The sequence below is a fragment of the Nasonia vitripennis genome, chromosome 4 (genome assembly GCF_009193385.2).
Source record: "Nasonia vitripennis strain AsymCx chromosome 4, Nvit_psr_1.1, whole genome shotgun sequence".
Classification (NCBI taxonomy): Eukaryota; Metazoa; Arthropoda; class Insecta; order Hymenoptera; family Pteromalidae; genus Nasonia; species Nasonia vitripennis.
Genome location: NC_045760.1, coordinates 4,943,259 through 4,962,691, shown reverse-complemented (window position 1 = coordinate 4,962,691; position 19,433 = coordinate 4,943,259). Strand labels below are relative to the sequence as shown.

At 48.2% G+C, this 19,433-nt stretch overlaps 3 protein-coding genes across 6 annotated transcripts; all 3 read right to left on the bottom strand.

Annotated features, from left to right (window-relative positions):
• Window positions 1–1,625: 1,625 nt before the first annotated feature.
• LOC100679352 (paired box pox-meso protein) lies at window positions 1,626–10,156 on the bottom strand. Of its 4 annotated transcripts, none has more exons than XM_031928750.1 (3): window positions 7,923–10,156; window positions 3,912–4,682; window positions 1,626–3,634 (listed from the first exon to the last, which is right to left on the bottom strand). In XM_031928750.1, the coding sequence occupies exons 1-3, from the start codon at window positions 7,939–7,941 to the stop codon at window positions 3,219–3,221; spliced, it is 1,206 nt and encodes a 401-aa protein (XP_031784610.1). In that variant the 5' UTR covers window positions 7,942–10,156; the 3' UTR covers window positions 1,626–3,218. The 4 variants fall into 4 exon arrangements, with proteins under 4 accessions (XP_031784610.1, XP_032455560.1, XP_031784607.1 ...); XM_032599669.1 differs by having other exon boundaries at window positions 1,626–3,631; XM_031928747.1 differs by lacking the exon at window positions 7,923–10,156 and adding an exon at window positions 5,996–7,875.
• Window positions 10,157–10,258: 102 nt separating this feature from the next.
• On the bottom strand, window positions 10,259–13,437 carry LOC100116114 (pinin). Its single transcript, XM_001600613.6, has 5 exons — window positions 13,090–13,437; window positions 12,579–12,789; window positions 12,328–12,501; window positions 11,941–12,235; window positions 10,259–11,858 (listed from the first exon to the last, which is right to left on the bottom strand). Exons 1-5 carry the CDS (start codon window positions 13,233–13,235, stop codon window positions 11,002–11,004), a joined length of 1,683 nt encoding a protein of 560 aa, XP_001600663.1. The 5' UTR covers window positions 13,236–13,437; the 3' UTR covers window positions 10,259–11,001.
• A 772-nt stretch (window positions 13,438–14,209) lies between these two features.
• LOC100116150 (protein HEXIM2) lies at window positions 14,210–19,351 on the bottom strand. Its single transcript, XM_001600646.6, has 2 exons — window positions 18,452–19,351; window positions 14,210–17,705 (listed from the first exon to the last, which is right to left on the bottom strand). Exons 1-2 carry the CDS (start codon window positions 18,887–18,889, stop codon window positions 16,608–16,610), a joined length of 1,536 nt encoding a protein of 511 aa, XP_001600696.3. The 5' UTR covers window positions 18,890–19,351; the 3' UTR covers window positions 14,210–16,607.
• Between the last annotated feature and the right edge of the window lie 82 nt (window positions 19,352–19,433).

Genomic DNA, 19,433 nt, shown 5'->3' with positions numbered 1-19,433 from the left:
TAGGCTCAAGATCTGAATAACGCAAGTAGCCGTATGTAAAATTCGCGGAACACGGTACAAAGTGCACCGCTCGCCTCCTGATTAATGAGTTTATTCGCCCGTGAAGAGGGCCTTCCGGGGCAGCCCCGTCTCTCTGCGCCGGCATTAACACCTACGGCAAAAAAGCGTCTCGCGCGCACAACCCCTGCACAGCTCCGGATTGATAGTCCTCGCCGAGAGCCGTTATGCAGCAGAGGCAATAAAAGCCGCCCCTTCGCTTTTGTCTCTCTCTCTCTCTCTCTCTCTCTCTCTCTCTCTCGCGTATATAAACGTCTCGCTCGCTCGCGCGTGTGTAGCGAAACTCGACGTCGCGCGCGGCAATTTTTAAAATAGAAGAGAAAGAGAGAGAGAGAGAGAGAGAGCGCGCGCGCGGCTGGCAACGAATTAGCGAATAGCGAAAGGCCCTAATCTGTCGTTCGTCCTCTCGTCTTTGCCGCCCGCGCATGTGTGCGGCCTTCTCTCTTCTCGCGCAGTTATCTGCGTCCTCCTTTTTCCTCGCGGAAATACATCGCTGCGCTCTTTTTTCTCCGTCCGTATGCAGCGACGTCGAGCTTTTTCTATACTCTTGCCGCGCGCGTTATAGCTTCTTTTCGTAAGACGTTATATCGTGCACTTGTAGCGCGGAAGGGCCGTACGGCTATATATATATATATATATATATATATATATATATATATATTCTCTCGCTCGCTTATGTATAGTATCGAAGAAACTAATCAACGATCGCTCTCTGGCTCTTTGATCGACTCTTTCCCACAGAGCGAGCTATAACGCGAAGAGAAGAAAGAAAAAACAATTAAAAGTGATTTACCAGTCCGTGTAACGTCAGCGCGTTTTTCGGCGCTTATATAGGTATAGGAGTCGCGCGGGTCCACTCGCCGGTCTCCGGTAGCCGCGCGCGCGCGCGCGGGTCCGAAAAGGCGGGGCTGCGACTCTCGGCCCAAAAGCGCTCGGGTTTCAAAAGTACCGCGAGTCGCTTTCTCTCTCTCTCTCTTTTTTCGCGGTATACCACGAAGCAACACGTGACGATCTCCCTTTTTTTTTTCTCCCTACTTTATCGTCGACTTGGGCTGCGCTCGATGTAACGATCGAAAATTCGAAAAAAAGCTCGGTACACGAGCGATCGATAATTTACGGCTATAGTTATAGATTACGCGCCATATGAATGAAATATTAAACCGATCAAGCCTTTAATTCCGGGCTAAATCGGAGCGATACTCGCGCATATACAAGCCATTATTATTGCAAAGTCGAGATAAAGCGACAGGCCAATCTATACTCTTTCTCTCTCTCTCTCTCTCTCTTGTGCCGCATGCAGTGTAATTGCGGTGTATGGTGTAGCGGCGGCGGTGGGTCGCGGCTATCTCGGTTGTTAAGAAAAATTACCTCGCGTAATAAACGTCCTTTGACGATTGACTGAGCGACGGCTTTAAGCCCGTTTCAGCGGACTCGTAAATTCGCGCTCGATTGACATATCGGCCCCCGCGAATCGACTCCGCTGTTATATTGCACTAAAGTACGATGATATTTGTATATTTTCAGGAAAATATCTGGGGCAGAGGAGGAAAAATAACGAGTCTGATATGTAAATTGTGTTGCACAGACGAGAGCTGCGATCGCAGCTTGCCAGGCTCTCGTGTGACCCGCGCTTTATTCGCTTTCATTATAAACAATACTAGTTTTATTGTAATTACACTACGTGCGCGCGCACAGCTTTGGCCCGACAATCATCACGTATGCGCAAACATTCGCACGCACAAAGGCGCCTATTATGTACTTATACTTATCATTATTATTATCATCATTATTATTATTGTTATTATTATTATTATTATTATTATTATACTCGACATAAAATCTAGATTTGGCTTAGTTTTCAATTATACTTGGCGCCGCGCATTGCACGATCGGATTGCAACACACATTTTTATATTCAAAAGTATACAGTATAGGAAGTATAATAATAATAGGCAAAGAAAAACAGCATACTCGCAGGGAAAATAAATAAGTCTATAGCGTTTTGCAGAATCGTCGCGTCTGCTCGTATACATGTGCGTGATATAAATGTTTTCAAAATACTTGGTTATACCCACACACACACACACACACACGCGCGCACACACACACAGCGTTATAAAAATGTCTCTCGCGGGCGGGGTTTATAAATAGTTTGCAAAAACTCGTCGCGCGTGATATCGTCGGCGGTGCAGCGTTTTATCGCGGAACTCGCGCGCATCGAAGCCCGCGCAAATACTGTTTCAATGTTTACGCTCGTGAACGTACAACTACATCCGCGCGGCTTATTAATCACTCGCGTTTTTTTTTTTCGAGACGCTTTCTTTCCGCCAACCGCAGACTTTCACGCGCCGATGATGTTGGCGTATAATTATACATACTATCATCAGGTGATGCGAATTTTTGCAACTCGGCTATCGGTTTGTCAACAGCTTCGTCTATATAACATACTCTCTCTCTCTCTCTCTCTTTACCGTCGGCGGCGGCTCTCGTCAAAGCGCGTCCCTTCCGAGAAACCCCGAAAGCGCCAAGTTCGAAGTACGATCGTTATGCGCGCGCGGCTGTATAATACGCACTGATTTTTACGCGTGCTTGCGCGGACGTTAATTTTAACTCGCGCCCGGTGCTCTAATATTTGACAAGAAATATACGGTTCCGGATATCGGTTGAAGAGATCTTGTGCTGCGGGCGAGTTGCCCGGTGTATAGGAGGCACTCGTCACCTTGTTCTCGGATTCGCCCAGACGGATGACTCGATCTTGGCCGCTCTTTGTTCATAACGTATAGGCCCGTTTGTTTCTCTTATATATACGAGTTAAACAAAAGGCGATTACAAAACCGTTCGATATTTTTCCATCTTGATTATTATCCGAGCAATACTCGATCGAGCGTGAGCTCGAAAAATATTCTATCGTTTTCTGCCTAAAAGTTGGCAAATTTGACACTGCTATTGGGATAATTATACAGCGAACGTTGTGTTCGACATTGCATGAAAAGTATATATATATATATATATGAGGCACTTGGATTCTCTCGTCGGTCCTTATGGGGAGCTGGGAAAAACCACGAGCTCTATATGCACACGCAAGTTTACACACATTTCTCTCTCTCACTCTCACACACACATATTTACAGAAAAGGTCGCGTCACAGCTTTAACCGTCGGCTAATTGCAAGCCGCGTGGAAGCTCTCGTTGCCGGCGGCAACGATCTGCATGTGTCCGCCGGCGTTGCCCGCTGCCGTCGGCTGATGGCCCAGATGATGGTGGTGATGGTAGAGCGTCGAGGCGTAATACTGCTGTTGCCGGTGGTGCTGGTCCAGTTGATGACTGTTGTTGTTGTTGTTGTTGTTGCTGTTGCTGTTGCTGTTGTTGTTGTTGCTGCTGCTGTTGCTTCTCTGGAGGAGGTTGTCCGCGAGGAAGCCGGGAATCGCGCCGGAGAGGATGTCGTGGACGGTGTGGGAACTGGGCCACTGGAGGCTCGTGGTCGTGGAGCTCGTCGGTGTCGAGGTCGGCGGAGGCGAGGGCGAGGGGTTGCTCGGCTGCTTGCAGGTGCTCGAGGCTGGGGAGCTCGGCAGGGCTGCTGGAATCAGAGAGAGAGAAGGGGCGAATTTTACTCCGGGGAGTCGGATACGGGCTTGTGGGTAAGTTACTTAATTGATAAGTGCAGCGCCGAGGGAAAGGTTCGGTGCTTTTCCGCTAATGAGTACGTTTAAATGTCGCAAGGATAAACTCGCAGCCGCTCTCGAGCGATTCGCTTTCCACGAGCGCGTGTATATCGCCTTATATCCGTACACACGGCGTATACGTAGACGCGGGTGATGAGTGTCGAATGACGAGGGGCCTCGTCCCGTACCCACCCTCCTCGATCGGCAGGAACCTCCTGAAGCTGCTGGCGTCCTGCTGCGGAGCCTCGGCGTTCATGGCGTTGCCCTGGTGGTGATGGTGATGAGACGGTGGCGGCGGTGGCGGTGGCGGCGGCGGGTGGTAGGCCGCGGGGGCGTAGGGCATGGGCGCGCAGAGGGCCGCGGCACCAGCGGCTGCGGCTGCGGCGTACAGGTGGTGGTGGTGGTGATGGTGGTGATGGTGGGCCGGATGATGGGGGTGATGGTGGATCACCGCGGCGGCTACGGCGGCGGCCGCGGCCGCGGTGACAGCGGCCCCCACCTTGTTGCGCAGTATCCTCGAGATGCTGGAGACCGAGGGCACGTTGTACTTGTCGCAGACGCCGTCGGACAGCAGCCTGTCCCTGATCTCCCAGGCGAAGATGCCCGGGTCCTTGTGCTTGAGCTGCTTGATGTACTGGACGACTTTGGGGGTGGTCACCCGGGGCTTGCTGCCGCCGATCGCGCCGGGCAGGATACTGCCGGTCTCGTGGTAGCGCGCGAGGATCTTGCTGACGCAGCCGTGGGAGACGCGCAGCTGGCGCGATATGTCGCAGGGCCGGATGCCCAGCTGGGCCAGCTCGACGATGCGCAGTCGGACGGCGTTGGGCAGGGGTCGCCCGTTGACGAAGACGCCGCCCAGCTGGTTCACCTCGCCGTACTGCTGCTGCTGCTGCTGTTGCTGCTGCTGTTGCTGCTGTTGCTGCTGTTGCTGGTGAGGGTTGTGCTGCTGCTGCTGGTTGCTCTCTGGAACGAGAGAACGATCGGGAGGGGTTACATAGGCGAAATTAAAAAGCCACTGCAGGTGACAAAGTCGTAAAGCGAGTAAACGAGAGCTGCGCGGCCGCAGCGGAGTTATTAACGCTCGGGACGTAAATCAAGCGGGCCGTCTTGGCTCTTTGTGCGCGGCGCAGAGGGAATTTCGGATGGCCCTCGTGGGCCATTATTCCTCGTCCGTCGCGGGCGACCCCGGAATAACCCGAGCGCGTTTGACTCTGTATACAGTGGATGCAGGTGTGTGCGCCCCGGCACACAGCGCTATACGTGTCAATTAATCCGAGAGTATGCGGAGGCAGCAAGAGAGAGAGAGAGAGAGGGAGAGAGCTTTTTCGAGAATATTGGTGCTCGGCCGAGCGTGAAATGGAATAACGCTGAAATAGAGCAGCGCCGTGAGCAGCGCCGGCTTATACTCGTCGCGGCCCTAGAGCAGAAATAATCGTCGTTTAACGCGATCCCCGAGTGAGAGGGAGAGGAATCAGTTATGCTGACGCAGGTGTGAAATGGGATTCGGCAAAGTTGCGCGTTTTGCGGCTGTGATTCCCGAGCAATAATAAATAATATATTACCGCGAGCTTCTGCTTCTTTCCTTTCCTCGATTTCACTCTCTCGCTATATGTAGCGGCCGCGAACGCGCAATAATTTATATATTCTTGTTTACCAGCGCGGAAGAGACGAGGACGCAATCTTATCTTCCATCGCGCATCGTCTCGTCGGCGTTTCCGAAAAAAATAAAAAAAAAAGGTCCAGCGCGATAACCATGATCGCGCAGCACTTATACATCTTCTTTCCAAATACATCATCGTCCGCTCTTGGTCGGGTTTTTGTTAACGTATATATAATTAAGCCAAAGAGGCACAATAAAGCCATACACGCACATATATAGACGTGGACCGCGTGCGCGGGCGATAAATTTCTCGAATCCCGCACAAGTCTGCAGCTAGATACGCGGCGTATAAGAAGAAGACGACGATTCTCGGAAGAGAACTCGGGGGCGACGCGTTTTTGCGCTCGCCGCGTATATAGAGTCCAGAGAGCGCATAATATATACTCCGCTGCGGCTGCTTTTTTCTCTCTCTCTCTCTCTCTCTCTCTCTCTTTCTCTCTCTGTTCAGGCCGCCGACATCGCGCCTGAATATCGGACTTTACGGCCGGAGCAAATGGCCCGAGAGAGAGAGAGGCATAGGTGCACTCACTGTACTCGCTTTCGATATAGAGAGCTTCCCTTGTGCGTTATTCGAGTTATATAATAATGCAAAAGTCATACGCTTCCTGACAAATACCTTCTTTATTCCATGATGCATGTGGCCGCATACATCGCGCAGCCTTTTAGACTCTCTGTTTGGACACGAATCTGTCTCCCCTGTCCAAACGACGAACGAGAGAGTATATATATATATAAATTCTTCATGCACATGTTGCGCTCTAACGAGTAGATTAACTGCGCCAAGTTACTTATAAACCCGCGCGTGACACGTCTGCAGCGAGAGTAGAGTAGCTGTACAACCCAGATTTCGTAGAGGGCGGAGAGAGAGAGAGAGAGAGAGAGAGCTTGCAATTGCGATTTTTTTGGAGAAAGCTCGCGAGAAGGCATATATCTATAGTTGCCGGGACGCGAGGCGTATATTATTAGAATTTTTCTCGCGAGGGCTGATGAATGGCCGAGATCAAAGGGAGCCGACCGCGAGAGCGCTCGCTTTACACGCTTGTAATACATGTGTTCGGCCCGAGAGAGAGAGAGAGAGAGAGAGAGAGAGAGAGAGAGAGAGAAAGAGAAAGAGTTGCTCGCGACACTTGCGCCGATTATGACTATAGTCGCGCTTTTATACACACATACGGCCATATATGATCCCTATATACTGATGGATAATAATATATGCGTCGCTTCCGCGCGCGTCCTTCTATTACGCATGCCCAGGACGATTGATGCGCGGGGGGCGTGGTTGCGCCCCTCCGAGCGTGTACGACAAATTGAAATATGCATCCGTACAAAGTCGTGTGCTCTCGGTTTTTTTTTTCTTTTATTTTACCCTCAACGCTGAACAGCCGATCGGGTCTTTATGCTTCTCTCGAAAGTTGCTCTATAACAAATGCATCTGGAATCTTTTCCTAAGTATATAGCTATATATATATATAATTACGAGTTATTCCGGATATAGGCGGCGTCGCATCCCGAAATCAATCCGTCGGGAAAGGCATCAGCCACGAAATGTGCGTGCTCGGGTGTCGCTAAGTAGGCGGGATCCTTACGATGGGACGAACGTCGCATCGGTGTGTATTATATATTTATATACGCTATACACTAGTCGAACACGTGTTGCTCCTGCCTGTATCTAATGTGCTCTCCGACTCACTAATTACGTATTATACGTTCCAACGCGCTTATAATATACCATGTCCTGTATATATATATATAGAGAGCTAATAATGCGCACAAGATCGAGCTCGATCGGTTCGAGCCGATTTTTTCTCTTATATACATATAGCTATACGTAAGCGTAACCCGAGATCTGTGCGTGTGTACAAAAGAACGGAGGGAGAGAGTCATAAAAATAATAATCATCGTCATCAATATTGGCCGCTGCAATTTCATTAGCGTTCTCACGTATCGCGCGCATATATAGTACTCCCGATTATTATGCAGCTCTCGCGAGTTGAGTGAAACGTCAAGCCGCTTCTCTCGCGCTGATTGAATTTATCGGTTATATACACACACACTGCACCTACACACACACACACACACACACACACGTAATTTACTGCGCACGATTCGTCTCCGCGAGAGAGAAAAGCACATAAGGCGCGTTTGTTTTCCCTTCGGAAAATCGGTAGCCAGGAGGAATTAGCCGTGCATTTGTAGGATCATAAGTCCCGCCGGCGGAAGAGCACGCGAAAGAGCGCGCAGGTATAGCCGCGCAAAGAGGACACTATATATGCACACACGTGTTTGACCAGTCCTCTGTCAACTCGCTCGCTCTATTTATTCGGTCGGCAAACACTACTAATTGACGCTAATGAAGCTGCTGCTGCTGCTGCTGCTGCTGCTGCTCGCTACGGAAGCGCTTTTCTTTTTCTCTTCCGCGAGGCCCGCTTTTGTATATATATATGTTTGACGCAGCTGCAGTATACTGGCCCACAGCTGCGGAGCCGAGATTAATTTCAATCGGTAATAATAAAAAGGTATATATATATATATATAGTATAGCTTACCCAACAGAATCGGATCCATCTTGCGCCGTATATATCCTATACAGTGGAGGTACGCGCGTTAAAAAAGCAATTATTAGCACCACTCGTTCATCAAGTCGATCCCTCGATTATGCAAAGTATCGGGCTTTGTCACTCCGAAGAAGCGAGAAAAAGAAAGCCGAAATTACAACCGGCTTGCACGATACGCCGATGTGAGTATATCTATCACTGGAGCGCGACGAAATCGGCCGTCGCGTATCCCGCGCGATAAGCCATTATCTCGCGCGCGCGCGCGCTTACTTTTTACGCATATGCGTGTCTATATAAGCATACGAGCGAAATATGGAGAGGGAGAAGGAGAAGAAGAGAGAGAGAGAGAGAGAGATGAAGAAAAGACACGGTACGGCCTGCTCTGGCTCACTGACTGAGACGACAGATTTACCCGAGCAGAAATAAGAAATCTCCGAGTGCAGTGTGTGTTCCATCTCGTGCGAGCCGCCGCCGCCGCCACCGCCGCTACGGCCACTTCCAATCACCGCAGCTCTCGCCCTCTCTCTCTCTCTCTCTCTTCTCCGCGCGCGTCTGTGTGTGTAAGCGGAGCGCGCATGTGTCGGCCGTTTCAAGCTCTATGAATTTTCGAGAGCGCGAATTATGCGCGCGATAGCGACTTTGGCAGCATTGAGGTTCGCGGATCGTTGACACGTTGTAAATAACAAGTGGATTTTTCCCCTGATCCCGCTTCCCCGTACAACAATCGCACGTACACGCCAATTGGCGAACGCTGCAAGCTCCCGCGATAAAGGACAGCTTGAGTGGGGGTAAAGCTCGCGCGTTAGTGTAATAAAGAAGCACGAAAGCGCGCGGGAGCGTTTCATTCGCTCGTGACGAACGGAACTAGCTGGTGGTGGGGGGGCGAGGGAGGTGTGGCCGACTCGGCCGCCGAGGCGGTTCCAACTCGGTGCGGACCATTGGAGACGTTCATATAGCGTATAGCGCTCTCTCTCTCTCTCTCTCTTTCTATAGAGACTCGCTCTCGCGGGGTATACACGCCTTCGAACGATACGCGGATAGGCTGTAGCGCAGGTGTGGCTCAAGTTTATGAATAATAATACAAGTATAACGAGCTGATAGGGTATAATATTCGATCGATAAATCGCGAGATGTTAAATTGCACGAGCGCGCGCTAAGTATACATCGAAAGCTCGCTCTCGCGTTGCATAACGTATAAAAGCTATAAAGCATCGCGAGAATAATGCAACAAGTTTGTCTCCTGTCAGCGTCTGTCGTTCTCAATGCTCTTTTTCATTAGCCTGGCCCGCTGCAGTAGCCTATTACGTATATACACGCGCCGGCGACGGAAGAGAGAATATTACCAACGATTTTTGGCACCGCCGCTCGCTTTCCTTCTGCTTTGCTTCACGCGGCCGCGCCTGATCGCCGAATTGCCAAGTCTTCCCGACTCTGCACCAACGCCGCTGTATCGACGTTTTTCCATTTACTTTTACGTAATTTATACTACAGTGCGGTAACGTTTAGTTTTCAGTTTCAAATTTTGGCGCGCACGAGCTTTCGCATAAAGTGGATCCATCGCAAATGATCCTGCGCGAGAGCCGTCACAGCTCGTGATCCACACGGGGAAGTTAGGGTCGTCACGAGCGGCGACAATATAAAGTCTCCATTTATAAACCCGAACGATTCGAAAGCGCAGAAAGCTCGACTTCGCGCTCGTATAATCGGTAATTGAAGAAGCTCGCCTCGTCGTCGTCGCAGCCGCTCTTTATGGGATATTGAGTATGAAATGAGCAAAGGCCGTTTCACACCGCGAAGCAGGGAATTATCTGGCCGCGAGCCCAGACTTCTAAATTTATAATCCCGGAGCGAGACGCGCAAGCTCGCCGAGCTAGCTACCGCTATAGTAAGCAACCGCTGCACATTTTTCCTCCAATGGAAACCATCGCACGTCCGCGAGTCTCGGCTCGCGTATTTTATATACACGTCATGTCGCTCGGAGTTTTCGTTGACTGGATTCCGCGCGTGAGCTTAAACTTAGCTGAAAAGTGATAAAGCACGAGTATAGAGCGCGAAAATCTGCAAGCGATTTGAATTTTCGCGAAACGCTCTTAAAGCACAGCTTGGGTATGAAAATACGCCCGATGACGCATTGGGACTCGACGGACGCGCAGCTCGCTCTTCTTCTCGCTCCCTTCGCGGTATATGCGAGCAGCGTAATATGGCGAAGCGACTTAATGGCTCGCGACTAAAGTTCAAGCGCGTATGGCGCCAGAGGCTTCTTTACATCCGAGGAATCGCTGCGCGAATGTTTCTTTGACGTGAAAGATTCTCTCAGAGCAGACTTCTTTTTTCAGACCAGACTCTTCTTTATTTGTGATTCTCTTTCTGACTCTTTTTTTGTAGTTCAAAAGTGACCAGTAAAGCGTACATTATTTACAGAGACGAACTTTGCGTTACAGCTTTAGATTAGGCTAGAAACTAAGGAATTCAAATTTATTTTACAATCATAATTCTAACCGGTAGAGCGAACTACCGGCTCTTTTTTCCTCTCTCTCTCTCTCTCTCTCACTCTCTAAGATTATGCAAATCTTTACACACGTTTACATGCACTTATAGTGAGAACTTGCATCGTTGTCGACGCGGACTATTCGTTTGTAAAAGAGTACAAAGCATATAGGCGAGAACTATTAATCCGAAGACTCTGAAAACTTCCCAGGAGACGCGTCGCCTGCCTGTTACACCGTCCGATACATATATAACTCAAGTGCACTGGTAATTTGATGTTGTGGAAAACACATAGATACTTGACAGCAAAGAAATACAGTTGCTTGATTCGAAAGAAAACACACTCATTTTTTTACGCACTCTCGTCACAAAGTTAAACGCGCAGCTACTTAAATAATTGATTGTACTATATGATAAAAATTTCATTCAAAAAATTCTAGCACAGCTTGGCAACGCGCTTCGAAATTACGTGTGCGCAGCGTACATCGATCATTCATACGTTTTGTCAATATACTCCTGTCTCACCTACTTGCACACGCGCGATTGTTACTTTTATTTACAGCGTAAAAACTTATAACAAACGCTATTCAATGTTCTCTTCCTTCAACTCATTTTCTTTCTCTTCCTGCATCGAATCGTCATTCTCCTCTTCTTTGTCCGAGTCCTTTTCTTCTTTCTTAATAACCTCGTGATCGGACGATCGATCGGCGTCACGATCGGATGATTGCTCGGCCTCACGATCAGATGATCGATCGGCCTCACGTTCAGGTGATTGATCGGCGTCACGTTTAGGTGAGCTACTGGCGTCACAATCAGGTGAGCGACTAATGTCACGTTTAGGTGAGCCACTGGCATCACGATCGAATGAACGACCGGCGTCACGATCGGGTGAGCGACTGGCATCGCGATCAGACGACCGATTGGCAGCGCGTTCAGATGACCGTTTGGCGTCGAGATCGGACGACCGTTTGGCGTCGCGATCGGACGACCGTTTGGCGTCACGATCGGATGACCGTTTGGCGTCACGATTTGATGACCGTTTGGCGTCACGATCGGATGACCGTTTGGCATCACGATCGGATGACCGTTTGGTGTCACGATCGCATGACCGTTTGGCCTCACGATCAGATGATCGATTAGGATCACCATCACCGTCCATGTCAGCATCATTGTCACCGTCCATATCAGCATCACCGTCGGCTTCGACTACTGGTCCAGCTTCGATTACAGCATCAACCTCAGCCTCAGCCATATCGACGTCTCCATTTTTATCAGGATTCGGATCGCGATTTTCCTCTTCTTCCGGCTCTTCAGTTAAAGACTGATCGTGGCTATCTGAAACTGACATGTTTCTGTCATGTTGGTTCTTACCCAAACCTACTTGAGCTTGTATTGCCTCTAGTTCCTCGACCAAAGCCTTTTCTCTCCTGTCAATTTCAGCTGAAAAATTCAAGAAAAATAAATTGATATTGCACACTTCGTTGTGAACAAAAATTTTCAAATCTAATTACGAGATGAATACCTTTGAGCTCCTTCGAAGATTCCTCCAGCAATGTGTCGGTTTTGGGTGTGCTCTTTTTTGGTAAATAATATAATGATGGCTGTGTTTTTGTCTTGATGTAATTTAAAAGTGGAATCTGCGCGCTGCGCCACTCTTGGAACTGTTTACTTCTTGCTAGTTTAGCTTCAAGAGCTTTGACTTGAGCCAACTGCTGCTTTCGGTTCAGAAACAGCTGTTGTCTTTCTTTTTTCAATTCCTCCCTCTCCTTTCTCTTTGCCTCTTCAACTCTAGCTTCTACTTCGGCTTTTTTATCTTCCTGTAACAGGGAAACAATGCTTCATTAAAAAAATATTCACTTGAAAAATTTTTCTCAAAAACGTATGTAGAAGGTTAAAAAAGTTTGACAACCTTAGCTTTAAGCTTGGTTTCCTCTTGACGAAATTTCTGCAGAGTACCCAAAAGGGCACCAAACATTCTTCTGTTTCTCTGCCTACTCCTCTCATCGGTGCTCTCTCTACGTATAACATCCTGTCTGGAAGGTATTTCCCGGGGTGTGGCTATAACTCTTGAAGATACCGCTGGCTACAAAATACATCAAAATTTAGTATTCATGCATAAATTCACAAAAAAAAAGTTTATTTGTTCACTCATCAATTCACCTTGAATGCAGAATCATCTTCATCACCACTGTCATCAGCAGTGGATGGAACTCTTGCACTTAATCGACTGAACACAGTTTTGGGTTCTGTGTTGTTATTGCCGCCGCCACCACCACCACCTTGCCATCTACGCTTAGGTGCAAAATCATTGTTTTGAAAATCTGTGATCTGCCTCCTACGATCCTCTTGCAAAGGCCTCTTTTGCGTAACCCTAAACAGAAATGATAAATCAGAAGAGGGTCAAAAAAAATTTTCTAAGAAAAGATGAGACACAATTTGGTAGTACGACTGTGTTAGCTCGGAGTAAGAAAGAATGGAGTAAAAATTGTCAAACAAGGTTGATCAATCCTGTATACAAGAAAAAAACGGCAAATAAACGCCCATCCTAGTACACCGTTCTAGGTTATGTTTCACAGAGCAAGCGTTGCGAAAGCACCGGAGCAAACAAGCTCTTCAAGATAAAAACGGCGATACCCTTGTAATCACGAACTCGAAAAAAATATCGACGTACCTAATAGACGCCGGTACTGCACCATTCTCCCCTTCGGGCACGTCCCTACCGAGGATCTTCCTGATATTCTTCTCGAGCCCACGAAGATCGTCCTTAGCGGCCTCGAGCTCGGCCTCAAGCTTCTCGGCGACCCACGCCTCCTTCATGACTGTCCCTGTAAAAACGAGAGCCTCGTACGGGCCTCGTATCTCATGGGTCGGTCAGTATCGTTCCTGGACTTTCACGCTCGCTGTTGCTCTAGGGGAAGCTTTGTCGGGGATGAGTCTCAACGCCGCCGGATTTGTTGTCCCGCACGCGCGTAGTCTGCCATTTCAGTGATACCGCTGCTTATATGGACGTAGAGGAGAAGAAACGCTGTGTATTTTGGCGTTAGACGCGGAAGCCAAATTCCGCTAGGGGGCGGTAGTGCAGTAGATGGATGCGACCGACGAGCATCTGATATATCATTGTTTATATAAATGTTTCGTAATGTTGAATTGTTGATACCTTCAATTGTTCAGAAAAATGCATGAGTTACGACTGTTCCGAGTTTTATGCGTAATTAATGATAAGAGCTCTGTATTGAGTGACTCTACTTACATAATTGTATGTATAGATTTGTAAAAAATCAATAAATTGCAGTTTTTAACACAAAGCAGTGTATTGGCTTGAATAACGTGTCATACAGTTTTTTAATAATTAATTTAATGAGCTTAATAATGAAGGGGAAAGATACAAGACAGTCATTCAAATTCACCGCTGTTATCTTACTGTTTTCATGTCACGATCTGATTGGCGGACACTCGCGAGCTGTTACCCATACCACTTCGGTAAAGTCGGGATTTCCTCTTACCACAGTCCTGATTTTTTTTTCTACGCGTAATGGTCATATACAGGGATTAGAAGCAGTAATTAACACAACTTTTTGTTATCGTATAGTCAATAAATGTCTTTTATTTCAATGTTTTCAGTTTCATAATAATTATAAGCACACATGTTTTTATCACAGCGAGCAAATCCAACGTCCTAAAGAGTCGGACATTATATATTCTAGGAGAATTAGGTTCTTTTCAATCAATATACTCGTTTACTTTTTTCCGGACTTTCTCGTGTTCGTTTTTGCTTTAAATAAAAAAAAATCGATATTGAAATTAGAATTTAATTCGTTTTTTTCATTCAATAATCTTATTTAAAACTGTATCATACATAACATACACAATAATGGCAAATAAATTTTATTCGAAACAGCCAGAGGAAGACGCTTGAATTCCCCATAGCGCAGTATGTATAAGCGTCGCTACTACAATAAAGGATTTTTTGAAAATTTCGATGTTCGAAAGTCCATGCAAGCTTACTTAGCGAGTATAGCTTCACTTTTTTTACTTTCTTCTTCATTTAATTATTGTATAATTAATTTTTGTTTACAAATACATCCCTATCAAGCCAACGGCTTGTACAAACTTCTCGTCAGTAAGCCGTGTAAAATGTGATTTCGACATTATGCAAGACGAAGATTATCGTACTAAAAATGCAAATGGCCATATTCGAAGGACAAGAAAGCGCATTCGACAAGCATAAACTTGCATAGACTTTGCCATTTTATTTACCTATTACAGAGTAGGTCTAGGCTAAACAGCAAGTTGATAGACGTGCGACGACCCGACGCGATGACAACAGTATAGCGAGATTATTCCGACGAGAGATATAAAGATGATGGAACCGATTATTCAATCATTTCGGGAAGGGGAAAGGAGAGGGGATAAAAGGGAAAGGAAAATATTAAAACGGAAAAGTACAAAGAGGAAACAACCTTTGGCTTTGTCGAAGTTGTAACATTATCGAAAGTATAATGGGTAAGGCGCACCCCGTCTTTAATTAATCAGACCATAAACTAACACCTAGTCTTAATCTAGTCTATACAATTGTACAATGCGTCTTCTTAAACTTTATAATATATTAGATCATCACATTTCTTTATCGCGACAATAATACTTTATTTACCGTTTATTTCTCATACTTCGTTTCGTATATTTCGTTGCGCCCAATAAACGCGATTCAATGAACTTTTTCGTTTCACTGGACCCATGTGTATATGTAACCGCGTTAGTTGATGGTCTGCGAGCCTTCGCATTTTAGTTTTTGTGCAACTGAATCTAGTTTTAATTTGATCTTTAGAGTATCAACAGTACTCTTTGTTGCAAAATTGATTTTTTTTCTCACACGTAATTTATTTGATAAATTATTTGTACAACTTGCTTATAACAAAGGTAATGTAAACGTGATTTACTTAAATCTCTTATTGGAAAACAATGTCATAACGATTTCAGAAAATTCGATGAACGCAGATCTGCGTTAAATTCATTAAACCCATCAAGCGAACTAAAAAAAATAATACTCACAAAATCGATCGTTTCAGTGTAAAAGCACGCTCACACTCGAGAATGGCAGTATGCATAAAACAAGAAAATGTCAGCTGAGTTAATAAATTATGCGATGTGGATTTGAAATGACGATTATAATTGATAAATCACTTGCGTGTTTGCTTTCTCTTGGGTCGAACGAAGGCGCAACGCGACAACAGACATAATAATGTATACGTGCACAGTGTATATTTGTGATGTATCAATGGAAAAAAGAGAGGAATTCCATTTCTTCGTTAGACTGAATGTGCGCGCCAAGCGCCACGCGACGACGTGTGTACGCATATGCATTCGAGAACAATAAATTACGCGTATACGCGCATCTCTTACATCGCTTATGTACAATGACAGTCTTGCCAGGGGGGGCAGGTGAGATGCAGAAGTAAAAGACAATCAAGGGCGTTCTACGAACCCGAGACGATTCTCGTTTCATTTTTGGCTTTTGTGGAAGTGCTGCAGAACCCAATCGTTTTCATACATTGAGTAGTATTCAGTTTATTTATTTATTCACTTATTTTTTATTTAAACTAACAAAGAGCAGATAAAACTCGTTATATCAAAATGCAAATATCTCCTTGTTCGCGATCAATGCATATAAACAATCATATATCTACTCGATTAAATAAAAAACGTCAACAAATTTTAAACGGAGCATGAGATCATGCATTAACTAACGCAAGTCATATAAAAATTTTTTTTATTTTTTCAGATAACGTTTCTTACGAAATCGCCAGGCGTCGCCTGCTACATTCAATCCGAACTCGCGTCTCGCTTTTTCCTCTATCTCAAATACTATTCAACTCTTAAAAACGTTTGCGTTCCCTCGATTCGTCGCACAAAAGAGACATCGATAATCGTCGTCGTCGTCATCATAAGACCGACGAGCGTCTATCCCACGTGTCGCATGAAGTCGCGAGCTCGCCCTCCGAGAGAAACACTCGAGACAAAACGCTCTCGTCACCCCTTAAAAAGTACCCTAATCGTATATCTATACATATAATAGAGAAATACGCGCGAAGTAGTAGCAGAGCGGGCCGACTCGTGTGTATGTGACTCCTCGTGCAACGGTGGTTTACCCTCCTCCACTCGAATCGTAATCTTCCTCTTCCTATTCTCGACCTATATCGGTAGACCGTCGAGTTCGTGGCTGGTTGCGTGTCCATTGGCCACGTCGGTGTTGGTGGTGCCCGTGGATGTCTTGGGACTCCCGTCCGGGCACGAACTGTCGCCTGTCGTGCTGTCGCTCTCGCTGTCGACGCTCGATACCGAGCTGTTCTTCCGCCGACTGTTGGTCTTCTCGCGCCTCGCGTGGTAGCTAGCGGGCACGGGCGACGAACCCGGGCTGGTCTTGTGGTTGCAGCTGCAGCCGCTGGCGTTGCTCGAGCTGTCGCTATCGCTCTCGCTGTCAACGCTCGACATGGGGCTTCCATGCCTCTGCTTGCGCAGCAACTCGTTCTCGCGCCTGAGCTGCTCGTTCTGCTGAAGCAGCTCGTCGACGCGTTGCTGACAGACCTTGAGCTTCTTGGCAGTCTCGCTGTCCCTGCTGGGCTCGCTCGCCTCCGCCGATTCTTGCTGCTGCTGTTGTTGCTGACCGCTCTTGCTACGCAACCGTTTGGTCAATAAATCGACCTTGGCCTCCAATTGTATATACTCCTGAATAAGCTCGGTCTTGGTAAGCGCGCCAAGCCGTTCCGCGTGCAGGTCCTCGTACGCGCTCGAGAATTCCTTGGTAAGGAACTCCTCTTCGTCTTCCGGCGACGAGTAGAAGTAGTCCTCGTCGCTGTCGACGCTGAAACTCGAATCTCTGGTGCGCGATGGCGCGATGGGCTTGGAGAAGTGATTGTGCACCTCGGCAGCCATCGCCGCAACAGCCGCAGCTGCCCCAGCAGTGCCGGTCGCTGCGCCGGCTATCTTCTCATCCAGGTCGGGCAGGTCGTTGTGATCCTCCATGAGGAACTGCGTCGTGTTGTAGGGGGCGGGAGGTTGCCTGCCGGTCTTGGTCGGCCTGACCGCAGCGCGATTGCGCAGCCGCTGTTGATACGAGAGCGACTGCTTTGAGTAGGGCTTGAGCTTGCGGTGCTTAGGCTTACCGCGTCGGGTCTTACGCTTCTTCGCCGCGACATCCACGCCGTCCTCCATGGAGATCATGCCGTCCTGGTCACCGCTGCCGCTGCCGCTCTCGAACTTCGTGCAGGTTCGGATGAATGGTTTGAGGCGCTGAAAATCGAACAACAGAGGTACATTAGTTTTGGTGCTTCGGTGATAAAGTAAAACGGAGCCTCGATCGAATAACTCTGACAATGAAATCCGGACGATGGAAAATCGCCGCATGTTGCTGAAAGAGCGACGGGAATAAATCTCCAAATTCCCAACCTGTTGTAGCCAGCGCAGCTGCATGGGAGAGAAAAAACCGAACGAGGCATGTCGAAGCGCCGCTGCAGCGCTCTACTCCTATTTCAAAAAACCAGAATAAACACGCGCACCAGCAGCGCCGCAAGCACGCGCTATTGTGCTTCGATACCCACCGTTAATCTATCCCACTCGAAAGCTACGCGCTGTATGTCACGAAAAAAGAAGCATCGGCTCCGTCTGTGCGAATCGATTTTCGAAAACCCGCTGACGAATGCCGCGCGCCCCTCGTCGGCGAGCTTGCACTTTTTTTGCCGTTCGCGTAGTTCCGCAGAGAAAATAGAGAGAAACGCCAGAATTGGTTAACGCGATTACGCACCGATTTGAACGCGGCATTCGCGTTTTTCGCAACGAACTGGATGCAAATTATTCTGAAAATCACCGCGATGAAATCCAGTCACGTAATAGAATCGGCAACGGAGCGAACAAAAAATTAACACGCGGTGGTATTAAGTATAAGGTTGCCCGTCAGTTGAATCGCGATCCCTTTGTGTCTATATAGCCACACTCGATATATGTATACATACACACATATATATATATAGGATACTCACATCTTTGCCGTTAACGTCATCGAGGCTCTCGCCGGCAGATCGCGTGCCGGTCGATGTGGCGGTGGAGGGCGCCTGGTCGTGGTGGGCGCGCGCCGCCGCATTCGTCCCGGTCGCTCCGGAGACGGCCATCGCCCTGAGTTGCGCGTCGACGACCAGCGCTGCCTGCTCCTGCAGCTGTTCCTGCTCCGTTGCGCTGAGCGACTGTCTTCCTCCGTTCTCCAGCTGCATCGATTCCTCGTCGACGACCTGAACAACACCGTTGCCGCCGTTGCCGCCGCCGCCGGTGTCGACTGCTCCTCCTCCGCTGTCGGTCACCAGGTCGATGTCCAGCACCTCGACGGGCTTCTTCGGCTCCTGGGCCACCGGCTCCTGTTCGTCGTCGTCCATGTTGCTTATGTTCAGCAATACAGCTCTCGCCGCGACGGCGCTCACACTCATGTCACACACACAAACCGGTGCGCGAGTTCACCACCACACTCTCACTCGCTTCTGCTTGTGCGTGTTCTCTCTCCTGCTTCTGCTGCTGATCGCGGACACTCCTGCGGTCTGCTGCTCTTTCTCCCCTCCCGCTTCTTCTTCCGCTCGCTGATGGCGCTGCTCGTCGCGCGATATATATATAGCTATAGCCGAGTGTATATCTCTGTCTCTCTCTCTCTGAAAGGATGGGCAGGGCGACAGGCTGTGGTAGCCGGTGTTGCCTCTACTCGCGCTCGTCGTGTACTAAAAGTCGAAGCGAGCTGCGCGCGCGGCTGGTGTCGCGTTCCGAACACCGCTGGCGCCCTCTCGTGCTCGAAACCGTGCTAATCCGCGAGCGAAGAGCTCTACTCTCTGCTGCTGCTGCTGCTGCTGCTGCTGCGATGTACAGGACGCGAGTGATGCACCGGCGAGTTCTGCGGTGCGACTGCGAGCGAGGCCCACATGCGAGAGACGGTAGAGCCAGTAAACAGCAGCAGCAGCAGCAGTGGCGGCGACGCCATGTTCG

Bases quoted from the DNA above. Each gene is read 5' to 3' on its own strand.
- LOC100679352 (XM_031928747.1), bottom strand. From the start codon at position 6,026: ATGCGGCCACATGCATCATGGAATAAAGAAG. The intron at 4,683-5,995 runs GTATTTGTCAGG...CTCTCGTTCCAG, and splicing joins TGCATCATGGAATAAAGAAG to AGAGCAACCAGCAGCAGCAG. The intron at 3,635-3,911 runs GTGGGTACGGGA...CTCTGATTCCAG, and splicing joins GTTCCTGCCGATCGAGGAGG to CAGCCCTGCCGAGCTCCCCA.
- LOC100116114 (XM_001600613.6), bottom strand. From the start codon at position 13,235: ATGAAGGAGGCGTGGGTCGCCGAGAAGCTTGAGGCCGAGCTCGAGGCC. The intron at 12,502-12,578 runs GTGAATTGATGA...TGTATTTTGTAG, and splicing joins AAGATGATTCTGCATTCAAG to CCAGCGGTATCTTCAAGAGT. The intron at 11,859-11,940 runs GTATTCATCTCG...TGAATTTTTCAG, and splicing joins ATCTTCGAAGGAGCTCAAAG to CTGAAATTGACAGGAGAGAA.
- LOC100116150 (XM_001600646.6), bottom strand. From the start codon at position 18,889: ATGAGTGTGAGCGCCGTCGCGGCGAGAGCTGTATTGCTGAACATAAGC. The intron at 17,706-18,451 runs GTGAGTATCCTA...TTCGATTTTCAG, and splicing joins ATGACGTTAACGGCAAAGAT to CGCCTCAAACCATTCATCCG.